Below are 14,000 nucleotides of genomic sequence, written 5' to 3'. Positions count from 1 at the left end.
TGTGGATTTCCAATTACTATATTAATTAACTGTTAATTACACTTAAAATAAAATTTTAATAAAAGCATTGGTCGCGTGTGAAAGGTCCTACAGATTTTAGCGACCTTATAAAAGAAATGAGGTTTCTTTTTATTTTAAGTAAATTTAAAATGTTATTATTATAACGATTTCTAGATTTGCTTAATTGTCAGTAATAACTGATAGAAAGATTGTGATTGCTATTATTAATGCGCGACTAGCCTTATCAAATAACCCATATGGACAATGGTTGAGTTACCTTTCTTAATGAGTCTTATTAAACGTGCTACAGTGTTTACCAAATTTTGTCTTATTATATTATCTTACTGGAGTTTTTTGTTTTCATTTGATTTCATCTTATACCACTTCCACAATTAAGTAAAAAGTATGCTGTTATATTTAGAATCTTAATGTTCTATTATTGTTTATGTGGGGTTGTACATAATTGTAAGAAATATTGTTTGTTTGTTTGTTTGTTGTTGTTTTTTTGGGGTTTTTTTTTTTGTTTTTTTTGTTTTTTTGTTTATGGGGGGGGGGGGGGGGGGTGGGGTGGAGGTGAAGATTGGTTTAAGTGTAAGAAGGAAATTATTTTTTTTTATTTTTTACGTATATATTTTCAAACAATAATTTATTTGCTTTTCGTTAGATTAATAGTTATATTTTAATGTAAGATAAAAGTAACGACAATATTTCCAGTTATAGGGAGCTTTCAGTGCCTTTCGACCTTGGTGACAAAATGGAATTGTAGTGGTAATTTAAAAAAAAAATTAAGTTACTTCCATTAAGTCGGGCATTATCCTAAAAGTGTTGATTCATTTTACGATGTGTAATCAGGCCGTTCTGTGCCTTCAAATACCAGCATGTATTATGTAAGTGTGATAAAAACGTGTTGCCGTGACATGCAGAGAGTTGCTTGATTTATACAAGGCATAAAAGACGTACATGGTACTTAAGATAATTCAGACATGCAGATACCAGGAGAGGAGATGGTGGGAGGTGGTATTATATGGACTGGTGATAATTGGAGGTGTTATTACATGGGTTGGTGATAATTGGAGGTGGTATTACAAGGGAATAATGGGAGATGGTATTACATAGACTGGGGTTAGTGGGATGTGGTATTACATGAGCTGGCTATAACGGGAGGTGGTATTACATGGATTGGCGATAGTGGGAGGTGGTATTACATGTATTGACGCTAATTGGATAGCGATTGTGTTACTATTATATATCAAGTCTGTTAGCATTTGTATTTTATTGAGGTTTTTAAATACTATTAAAAAATCGCATGATTTTGGATTATGTACACATAGAAACACACGAACCTCCTCGATAAGTTTATAACAGCAAAATTATATGATGAGTTACTGTCATTGTGTAATGGTTATGAATCAATGGGAAACAATAGCAAATAAATGTCTTATTCTGATGTGCCAACAGTTTGATAGTTACAACATGAATTCAACTAACAGGCTTTCAACGTTTCCGCACTGACTCAACAAAAACAAGGCTGTTACATTTCGAGATAAGAAGCAGGAAGCATAAAAAAAAATTAATTCAATGCTATTTATGTCTACAGTTATCAAAGTTTTGTCACTGCTCTACTTTAAAAAAAAAAAAATCGGTGCTCCTCCCTTAATAAATTTTTTTTAAAAATCCAATAAAAAAAATTGTTATCGCCCTTCTTATCGCCTACAACCCATAAAATATTCAACGTTAGGCTAAACTGTTATAGTTAGGCCCATGCTTACACATATAAACCTTACACGTTTACCTTTCAAAGTCGTTAACAGACAAGGTTGAAACATTTAAAATTAAGTTGGGAAATAACTAGATTTGCAGATTGGATAGCTTTATGAATCGCTGTAGAGTTGTTGTTTTTATTTTATAAATGTTGTCCAGGAGCTGAGGTGGGCTGGTCCGATGGTCCACCGTTGAAAATCTCAGCGGGCCCACAGGACCGGCGATTTAATAGTAATTGTATACAGTTAAATGTAGATGAATGTATGTTTCGAATGTGTATCTTTAAAATATAAAATATAGGATGGGTGTGCGCATGCGCTAAGGAAAGTAAGCAGAGAGAGGCAGATGGAACGCGAGGAGATGACGAAACTGAAAGTCGTGGTTCTAGTAGTGTAGCTGCTATATTATCTGATATCAATAAAAGACTGTAAAATCACCAATAATGTGGTTTGTATTTGCCTTTAGTTCGTGCCATGAACCCAGTAATACAAAAGGGCTGTGACAGTAATAAAGGTGAATTTTATTTTAGTGTTGGTGTTTTACCATTCCTTAATGCCAAGGCGTAAACATAAGAGTTAAATTGAGAAACAAATGCTCAATGGAAACTTCAATCTGTGGTTGGGGTACCATTTCAAACTTACCGGGCCTCTAGGATACAGCTAGTTCAGGCATGGAGATAAAACTTGTATTACATTACAATTACTAATTTAGACCTGTATTTACCTTTCTTTATTTTGTTTAGGATTTAGCGTTTTTGTACAATTTTTCGCTGCTCTCCTGGCATTTGTCTATTCTATACTACTTAATTTGTTATGCTGTAGTATACATGAGTGAGTTTGTATGCCCTATAGTGTTTCTTTCAGACATTTTTCTCCGGGATAGGGGGGTTCGCTTGAAATTTGCAAGGACTTAAATTATTATTTGGGGTGTATAATTTGATACTGATTGCAGTAAATATTTTGTATATACATTATGTTTCATTTATGTGAGGGAGGGGGGGGGGGGAGCGGTAGACATGCTCCCCCCCCCCTAAAAAATGCCTGAAAGAAAGTCTGATACCTTATATGCCGACTCAACGTTTTTCCTACACTGCCAAGTCTTTTTATCTACATGTCTTTACCCTATATTAAGTAAGGGTACTGAGTTCGGCGGTGGTCGGCTCAACAAAGCTCACGGTTAGTACACTGATAAGTCGCGAGTTCGAACCCCCCCCCTCCCCCTCCCCTCGGGCAGATTAGGCCCGATATCGAGGGACATACCCCTTCTAGGAGAGACCACACTAAAATCAGACGCATGCTGCCTTGTAGTTTGTTTTTGGATGGGCAAACGCTGTGGTAGCAAATCGAAAGCAAAAGCAGCCTGAAATCAGATTCAACTAGTGTTATACTTTCATATTCATCAATCGAATAACTTCAAAGTATACCTGATGACAATTTTAAACCTAATTTCTTTATTTTCTTTTTTTTTTTTTTTGTTTTTTTTTTTTTTGTAATATCAATTATCTTTTTCTTGATTTATTGTTAGTCATTTACACTGATTCTCTGATTCTAAATTTAGAGCAGTTCATGTAACATTCGGCGCTAACATCAAGAAACCGCTATAACTGTCTAAATCAGAAAACTGATTCACCACTACATCCTTTCACTAGCCGTACAGTTAAAATACAGTTAAGAAATGTAATTCATGTAATGGTGAATCATTATCTATTTTAAGTAACTGGTTGTCAATGTGACTGTCCGTGCAAGGTGAAAGGATGTTCGAGTCATTATGACACCAATACGTCATTCAAGTTTGTTTTTGTACTTCCGGGTTACTTCCTGCCCAATCAGCTGACTAGTTACATTTACATCAAGACATTTTATTTCGTATTGTAGTTAGTATACAGTCTATTTTACCCTGGCCACCCATTGTATAGTTGAGAATGCAATAACTAGATCAGAGTTGAATTCCACATACAGTGGGATATACGTGTATGCATACATACACACAAATATATATATATATATATATATATATATATATATATATATATATATATATATATATATATATATATATATATATATATATATATATATATATATATATATGAAAAACTCAACTGGAATATTAGTGATTTGCTTGTGTTTTGCACGTGCTTGATTAAAAATGGTATTATCTATATATATATATTTCTCTTCTGGGAGACGCTAGAAAACAAGCTGTAAACGCGCTCCCTACCATCCCCACCCATACATGGTCTTAGTGAGCTGTGGTTCACGATATATTTACCTTCGTGGAGTCGGGTTTAGTGACGGCTATTAGTGGCAGATAATTTAGTTTGAAACGATTTTAAACGTTGGGGGGGGGGGAGGAAGGGGGGGGGTTATGGTCCTTAACGAGCTACTTATAGTGTTTTAAAGAAATATTTTCAGTGTCAGCATTGGTACTGTCGAATTCACAAATCATGAATTACTGAAAAGTAGAAAAAACAACAACTAAATAGCGGCGTATGTTATGCCGCGGGCCGGCTCGTATATATATTTATAAATTCTCTTCATGGAGACCATAGAAAACACCAAGATTTAAGCGCGCCTAGCAGCACCTCTCGTCCTCTCTAGGCTTATCCATCCACCCCCACCCCCACATGGTCTGGTGAGCTGTGGTTCACGCTAAATGTTTACAATCATAGAGCCGGGTTAAGTGACGGCTATTAGGGGCAGATAATATGTTTGAAACGATTTTAAACGTAGGGTAGGTAACTAAGTTTAGGTTGCTTTCACGGGGGGGGGGGGGGAATTGGAGGAAAGGAGGGTGAGGGGGGTATTGTTCTTAACGTCATACAGATAGTGTTTTAAAGCAAATATTTTCAGTGGCAGCATTGGTACTGTCGAATTCACAAATTATGATTTACTGAAAAGTAGAAAATAAAACAACTAAATAGCGGCATATGATACGCCGTGGGTCGGCTCGTACATATATATTTATATATTTATGTATATATATATATATATATATATATATATATATATATATATATATATATATATATATATATATGCATGTGTGTGTGTGTTTGTGTGTCTGTCCTTCTGTCTCTGTGTCTCTGTGTGTGATTTGAGTTTAACAGGATTAAATTTTTTTACGCAGTTAAATTAAGCCTACAACATGTTATATACATGTGCCCTTGTGAGGCTAAAAATGGGGAAATCAGCATGAAAATCACTCTTTTTTTAATTACAATAAATATCCTTGTGATTCAAATAGATGTTAATGTAATACCTGGTCTATCGATATCAAATCAGGAATCTTGTAAGGAAATCCCCCATAGTATTGCAAGCTATTATTAGACTTTGGTGACCTACTCTTGTCAAAAACCAAGGGAAGCAACCGTTAAAAATGTCAGACGTTGTTAATCAAGTGAAATTTCCCTGTGCATTAGCCTACAAGCGAATTAAGGGGAGACGATCCTGTTAATCATCATTTGTGGTTCTAACATTACTATGTTCGGAAATACAAAGTAAACAAAAAAAGATAACCGGTTCAAATTAATTTAAATCAGGTCAACAGTTGTAACACAATGTTTTTTTTATATTAATCAACAAGTGGTATTCATAACTATTATATATTATTAAAAGACAAAAAAATTGAAAACCATATCCCCTTTAAATTTAAAGATTTATTAAAATATTCAAGGATCATAGAATTTGATTGCTCGTGAATTTGAAAATGTTTTTAAAAATTATAAATAATAATTTATTTTTATTTTTTTAAATATATTTTTAATTTTTTTAATTTTATATTTAGACGTTTTGTATTAGATCTATGTATAAGTAAACCATCTTAAATGAATGAAAGTAGGCTACAAGTAAGAAAGAAATATTACTATTGTAAATCTGTATCAGTCCTCACAAGCCGATGATGAAAACTGTAATACTAAAGCGAACACACAACTGACGCTGTAAATTACATGTCTGAGGCCACACACACAAAAAAAAAAAAAAAAAAAAGAAATAAATATTAAAATGTATTTATTATATGGCAAAATAGCAATAAATTCAGATGTTTTTTTCACAAAATACACGGACATCGATTTAAAAGAAATATTTCAAGCAAAGCTAAGACATTAACCGGGAACTCTCACTTAACTGAGAAAAAAAGAAATGTACAGGAAATAAATAAATAAAGTATTAATTTTAATTTAGACAGTCTCAAGTCAAACATCACTCGATCAGCCCTCAAGTAAATTAACATTAGAACAGTCTTCTGTTTCCCAGGTTTTTAAAGTGCACAACCTGAATGGTAGAAAGAGATACACACCTCAACCCCCCCCCCCCCCCCCCACACACACACACACACTTCCCCCCCACTCAACCGGACTGGCGGATATTTCAAGGTAGCGTGCCCTCATTGCCAAGGGTCAATTTTATGTCATGGAAAGTTTTGGAATGATAGATCAGTATGTGTATTACAGAGACACTTCTAACACGGTCGTTTCTATTTCTGTCCATGGGTGGCTACAATGTGAACTTTTGACTCCGCAGCACAGTAAACTAAGCAGTCAAGAGAAACCTAGTTTGCACACCTTATTTTAGTCTAGTTCTTATGCCATTTTATTTTCTCGCTTTGATTATTATATATGCAATTGATGTTCATTGTTCATGTCTTTGATGCTGTGTAAAATCTATCAAATAAATTATGATTACTGATTTAAATGTTTAAAACAATTGAATTAATAAAATTAAAAAAAAAATTAAAAAAAAAAGACATTGGTCTAAAATAGACACCTTTAAAAACAAAAAAAAAAACAAAAAATAAAAAAATAAAAAAAATTAAAATTTACTTTATTATTCAGTCATTCCCATTTATAAATTTTAAAAATTATCTGGATAAGTTATAGTACTGTTCTTTTCCCCCAATTGCTTTTTCTAATACTGGGTGACTCTAGTGAACAGGTTTCATAAAAACTGGTTTATGAATACAATATATTTTCGCCAATTTCTACTCATTTTTCTGAGTTTCAGAAATTTTTAAAATAGTAACACTATTTGCCAAATTATTTCATGTCAAGCCTATCAATAATTATGTGAAATAATTACATAATTTGTATAACCTTACTTTAATAAATACAATGTTTAGTATCAAATAATGCCAGCAAATTTAAAGTGTTATTGTAGCTATATACTGCATGCTACTATTTCAGTGTGTTGTTTTATTTTTGATAAGGCATCCCTTTGGAATTCAGCATTTCATTCCCATTGTATAGAATGACAACAGCTATTAAGATTATTCAGATATATCTTCTCTTCTTTGGTGGCTATTTTTCTAAAAAAATAAGATGAAAACTAAGTTAATATCTCTTTATTTTTATGTGTATATACAAGCAAAAAAATTTTTATTCTTAAAAAATATTTATGTTAGTTAATACTTTACTGGTTTTTTTTAAACATTTGTATTTCACACCTGCATATTTTCATTAACCACACAAAGATAAAGATATTTATTTTAATACAATAAAAATGCTAGTTTGTGTGTGAACTGTGCTTATAAGGTTGATCTTTTTTTTAAAAAAATGCCTTGTCGTTGTATATAACATCTGCTTTTGAATAATGCATTATTTTGATCATTTACTTAAAAACAATTTTGTTATTTAAAAATAATAATAATAAATAAATAAACAAATAAATAAATAAGTATTAGGCCTACCTAAAAAAATAAACAAATAAATAAATAAAATAAACAAATAAATAAATAAATAAATATTAGGCCTAAAACAATTTTTTTTAAAAATATTATGCCTACTATTATGCAGACTAGGTATTTTTCTTGTGACATTAATTGTTCTATGACCTCATGTAGGCATGGTTTAATTACTTGCACCAGACAGACATAAGAGTACCACTATAAAAAGTAAAACAATATTAAAAAAAGTTTATTCATCGACATTTTGCTATGTTTTTATTTTATTTTAAAAAAATGAATTGAAATCGCTTCCAACATAAGTATAGAAAAGTATAAGTATTAGATACAATTCTATAATAAATTGTATTTAAGAACTAAGGCAGCACTTTTTATTTACAAAATGCAATTTACTTAACGTAAAGCTGTACAAAAAGAAACGGCACACATACATTTATTTAAAAAAAAAAAGACGTTCAACATGGCTAACAGAAAAGTGGTATTCATTAAGGTAGGCCTACTTAATTTACAATGCATGTATTTACATGTGTAATGTGTGGACACTTAAAATCGGTGTTATGATGTATTTACAGCATCTGTTGTTTTTTCTTGTAAATGCATTTAAAACAAGCATTCATTATTACAATATTATATATAGCATGTTTGTTCGCATGAAGAAAAAAAAGTATTATTATTAAAAACGTATTATCCTGAAATTTAACAGGGGTAGGTAAAGAGACTTGAAGTCAAATATATTACAGCTCTCAGTAAATTATTTAGGGTAAGACAGGCAAGGCGGGGTGGGGAGGGTCAGATGGTGTGACGTCACTTTTTTGCATTCTAATAAGCAATGTTAAAAACGAGTTTTAGCCGTTATTACGCGTTTTAGAAAACGGTTTTAATAAATTGTAATAGGAATTGATCAAAATAATCTATGTTGACAGAGTTCTGACAAGATTTTGGAAGAATATATTTAAGAAAAATTAAACAGCAGTTTTGAGGGGGGTTGTAGGCTGATGTGTGACGTCATTTTAGGGGGGGGGGTCTGGCTTTTTGTGTGACGTGTGACGGAGGGGAGGGGGAGAGGTAAAAACCGTCCCAAAAAAAGCGTGACGTCATTTATGGATGACCCCTTACCGTTGATTTATTTAAAAAAGAGATTTTATTTAAAAAATAATGTGAGGATTATTTTTAATACATACATAGAGAATATTTTCAAAATTTTAAAATAAAAATATGACTACACAACTTATACTGAAGAATAACATAGTGATCTTTTTTTTAATCTTTTGTTAAGTAGAATGTATTTAAATGCAATAATAAAATGAAATACCTTCTTTAATGTAATCGAGAGTAATTTAAAAAGCATACCCCTTATTTAATGTAATTGCATGTAATTAAGGAGCATTTCTATTTTTAATCTAATCAAATATAAATTTAAAATCATACCCCTTACCTAATGTAATTGCATGTAATTTAAAAAGCATATCACTGCTTTGATGTAATGCGTGTAATTAAAAAGCATACCCCTAATCTTATGTAATTGCATGTAATTAAAAGGCATACCCCTAATCTTATGTAATTGAATGTACTTAAACAGCATACCCCTTATCTTATGTAATTGCATGTAATTGAAAAGCATACCCCTAATCGTGTGTAATTGCATGTAATTAAAAAGCATACCCTTATCTTATGTAATTGCATGTAATTGAAAAGCATACCCCTAATCGTGTGTAATTGCATGTAATTAAAAAGCATACCCCTTATCTTATGTAATTGCATGTAATTGAAAAGCATACCCCTAATCGTGTGTAATTGCATGTAATCAAAAAGCATACCCCTTATCTTATGTAATTGCATGTAATTAAAAAGCATACCCCTTTATCTTATATTATTACATGTAATTAAAAAGCATACTCTTTGTCTTATGTAATTGCATGTAATTAAAAAGCATACCCCTTTATTTTATATAAATACATGTAATTAAAAAGCATACTCCTTGTCTTATGTAATTACATGTAATTAAAAAGCATACCCCTAATCGTGTGTAATTGCATGTAATTAAAAAGCATACCCCTTCTCTATATACCCCGTCCTGTTCCTATCCCCGCACATCTTCCACATCACCAACCCTAGCAACAACCCCGCACACACCAACACCACAGCGGCGATAATCAGCCCAATCTGCCACTCCGCTACCCCATTACCTCCCTGGTATTTATCCCTCTCGCTGTAACCCATCACCAAACATACGGCGAAGCACTCCGTCAACATCATTCTCTCCCCTTTCACGACGGTGATATCGAAGAGCAGAGTTGTGTCCCATCTTGAGCCACCGAGTTCTGGAATACAAGGTAAGGAAATGCCTACAGTGCAGGGGCTGTCGGGACTGGTAAAGTTCGTGCATGCGATGTCGCTTTCTTCCTTGGGCAGGCAGGACTTGATGCCCTGGACGTTCTCGTTCAGGCCGCTCTCAACGTAGTCGATGGTGTTGTCTTTGGGGTTGACTCGGAACTTGATTGTGTAGCCTGCGGTGGCGTAGTCGAACACATAACTGATCCTGGAATAAATATGATAAAATAATGATATGTGTATGTTGGTCTATAGCTGTGTGTTGTTGATCCAATTTTTTTACAAACAGTGACGGGCTGAAAGAGTTACTTTTTGAGGCGTAAAATATGAATTGAAATCACTTTAGCTTTCAGCGTGACAATAAGGCACTTATTTATGTAGTCAATTTTTTTGTTAATTTTGATAAGAAAACTAATTCTTTGAATGCCTTCATTGATTAAAAATTCAGTTGATTATGCACGATAAGATTAAAATTTAAAGACACTATTATTAGCCATACCTACATATTATATAGATGACATCACCCATACACGCATAAGCATAAGACAAGTCATAAATTGTAAAACTCTGAATCAATATCTATTTCCGTTCGTGCCAAAATTACATGGGACAGATGAAGAATAGCGTGGTCAGCATTATGGCCAGTTAGTCCCCTAACAAGACCCAGGTACACATCAGAGTTCGGTGGACTCAGTGATGTCTTACAGACTTGAACTAGAGATCTGAGCTCGAGGCTTTCGGATAAGCTGTCTATCGCTCTACCGCACTGCCACGCCGTACCTCAAAAACTTTAAATGTCAATATCTATCTTGTGAATATACCTACACCAACACTTACTCGTGTGTAAACATACGCCAACATTTACAAGAGTATATACCGACAGCAACACTTACTTGTGTATATACCTACACCAACACTTATTAGTGTATTTACCAACACCAACACTTGATTATATACCCACACCAAACCTTACTTGTTTATATACCTACACCAACACTTACTAGAGTATAACCGAAAACAACACTTACTTATTGTAACCCTGTGGGTCCATCACCAGCTCCCTAGGCTCAGCACTAGGACTGTTAAACACCCAGTGCTGTAGGCCAATTGTAAGGCCAATGTTGAGAGCTAGTACCAGAATAACACATGCTGTTTTCTCCATTCTTTTCTGTTGTGGAAAAAAATATCTTTATTCACACATATAGAGAAAAATGCAATTGTTATGGTAATATAAAAAAATGTCAATTCGTCTTTTATGACAGCTAACGTACTCATAAACCTGGTCCTCGCACTAACCTCAACCTTAACTGACTGAAAAGTTATTTGGAGAGAAAAAAATCAACGCAAATCTTCGTTGAAACAAATAACTAAATCACTATCAAAACTATTACTCGCACTTTCAAATACCCATCGTTTGATGAAAGATAACCACAGCTGAGCTTCCGTCGAAAGAAACTCACAATCTAGGTCTACTTGCACTAACAATAGAAAATAGACTTTTCTTTAACAAGCCATCTTGTTTTCTAAAAATAGAATCCAAACAATTTATGACATTTGGTGTTTCACAGCGCGTGGCAGTTTAACACACCATCAATAAATATTTACGGCCATAAACCACCAAGAAGACGCTAAAAGAACTGTTTTCTTTCTAGTTGGTAGTTCAATGTATGCAGTCACATTTACTGAAATGTGCTGTTAAGAGTTATCTTTTAGAAATGTTGTAGGGAAGATAAGACTTTCGGGTGCCCGAGGGCTGTATACGATGCTGTATCATATACGTTGAATATACAGCTATAAACACCGGATCAAGGGTTAGGATAAAATATACGATAATATATACGTTTATGTGCAAGACACATTGGGCAGATGAAATAGAGTTCATCTATAACGTAAGTTACGTACCCTTCAGAGCTGAGTGGACTCATGGACGTTCTACTAAACGGCCACGCCGTCCCATATGATAGACATTTTGGGAAATAAATAGCATTTATTTCAATGTACAGGCAGAGGTGTAGGTATGGTAGGGCGGGTAGGGAGGCCCGCCCCGGGCGCCGAACTAAGATGGGGCGCCGAACGCAGTAAAAAAAATAATTAAAAGCTCATTTTGAGCTGCATTACTAAGTTATTAAAAAAAAGAATTTAAGGTAATAAACAAAACCATTGACTTTAATGGCTTATTTAACTGTTTTCAACATCAAGAGTTTGTCACCAACATAAAAACCACTAAACGACAGCGACTGGTAAAAACAAATATACTACAAAACTGAATGATATTACATTGCTTTATATAAGTAATTTTAGAAAGCTCAGAACTTAATTCTTTAACGTGAAATTTCCACACTCGATTCCATAAACACCCTAAACTGTAGCGTGTACATTATATAGGGCGTACCACAGTTACGCAAGGTGTGCGGGACTGTGTAGGGACCACAGTGACCCGGCTTCGTTAACACATCCCCCCTTCCCCTCCTCAGGTACCTCGCTGGCTGTAAATGTGTTCAATGGTCTGGTTTGTCAATACAACTAGAGTAGTTGTAAAGGAGGGCGGAGCTGGGTGTTTTAAGGTAACGACACAGCTAACATGGCAGTATCTAACTGTGGAGTAATTACGTTTGACAATTTTAACGTTCAATACTTGCAGCGTAATCGAAAGATTTCTCTACAGCACCTGCAGTCATAAGTTCATATTAATAATTTGCAAGCGGTTAGATTTTTAGAAATGGCAGTGTTTATGCCGGGGTTAGTTTTATGAATAAGATCGTGATTTGGGCCGGTGCAATATTATGGATTTGTCTAGTAAAAACATAACAGGAATTACTGTATTGAAAACGCGCGAAAAAAATAATCTTCCTATTATTAGCTCCATCAACCAAACTAATTACAACGCTCCCATTTTCCCCATCTTTAAACTTTTATGTTCTACTTTTAGAAAGTATGGTTCTGTTTTATAAGTTTAAATTATTTCGTATTTGCTTTTTTTTGTGACCTACAAAATGAAATGTCAACATTGTCTCCAGCTTAACATGGGAGATCACTCTAACTTTAGGTAATGTTAGCAAGTTAGCAAAGATGTTGTAGCGTTACAAAAATGACGCAATAAGAAGTAAAATATTTAATGAAACTTTAATAGTTAGCTGTTTGAGTATATACTATAGATGCGTATGCATTTTTTATTAATGTGTTATTTCTTGGTTCAAAAATGCCAGAATATGTACTATTAAATTAATATTATTATTATTATGGTAAAATAGTTGAATTTTTAATCCCACAAAAATTTCATTTTTATCCCACAGAAAGGCTTAAATTGTTTTGATGTTATTTTCTCTTAATTAAACTAATGTTGCATTGCGTTAATTAATTATGTATTTATTTTTATTACCGTTGGCCCAATAAGTTTGAAAATCCTGGATTTAGCACAGATAACAACAATAAATTATCCCCTAGTAAAGTGTTCACAAAAAAGCTCTTTCTAATCCACTCAATGAAATCGGGCACAATTAATTTCAAGCTGATCCAAAATGTTTTCAGTAATCCGTTCCTGACTAGTATCTAGTATAACTAGAAATAAAGGTCCCACAACTCCTGCGCGACTAAACAGGTAAAGACCGACAAATCCTGTTCAACTATGATTTCGGTTTTTAAATCTGTGTCACAGTCCACGGTGATCCAGATCCTATGTCAATGTTGTGTCACTCCCCCCACCCCTCCCCACCCACCTCCCTTAACCTCATAAACTGGTGCACCTGTAATTTTTCTCTGCAGGCGTGTGGGAAAACACCCACATATAGTGGCAGGTAACACACCATTCATCTGTCAAACTGTTTGTTGTGTTTCTAATGCATGCTGTTTAATTTCCTAATACTACATTCTAGATCAGGGGTCGGCAAACTGCGGCTCGCGAGCCGCATGCGGCTCTTTTCAGGTCAAGGTGCGGCTCTCCAGTTTCTTGTACAAATATTAATAACAGCTCAGCCCCACAGTCGTGCTTTAGCCAGACCCGTGGCAACGATTCCATGCTTGCCACTGCCAAAGTGCTGACTTTTTCGAATATCGTTAAATGGGGAATGTTATTTTATTCAGAATGCATTCCTCTACCTGCCAGTATGCATTAATTTGACCTGAGTGACGTAATATTTTAGTTACTAGCTTCCTACGGTTGGGCCAGGTACTTGACTGTGGGGTACGAGTAGGGTGGAAGTTAAGCCTGGTGAGAACCGAAAGACAGAAGC

The 14,000-nt window shown here is 34.1% G+C and overlaps 1 protein-coding gene across 1 annotated transcript; it reads right to left on the bottom strand.

Annotated features, from left to right (window-relative positions):
• Nucleotides 1–6,631: 6,631 nt before the first annotated feature.
• LOC131949625 (uncharacterized) lies at nt 6,632–13,407 on the bottom strand. Its single transcript, XM_059311504.1, has 3 exons — nt 13,151–13,407; nt 10,800–10,939; nt 6,632–9,979 (listed from the first exon to the last, which is right to left on the bottom strand). Exons 2-3 carry the CDS (start codon nt 10,931–10,933, stop codon nt 9,481–9,483), a joined length of 633 nt encoding a protein of 210 aa, XP_059167487.1. The 5' UTR covers nt 10,934–10,939; nt 13,151–13,407; the 3' UTR covers nt 6,632–9,480.
• Between the last annotated feature and the right edge of the window lie 593 nt (nt 13,408–14,000).

The sequence above is a fragment of the Physella acuta genome, unplaced genomic scaffold (assembly GCF_028476545.2).
Source record: "Physella acuta isolate Inbredline_101_S28 unplaced genomic scaffold, ASM2847654v3 ptg000007l, whole genome shotgun sequence".
NCBI lineage: Eukaryota > Metazoa > Mollusca > Gastropoda > Physidae > Physella > Physella acuta.
This window is presented reverse-complemented; position numbering and strand designations above follow the sequence as displayed.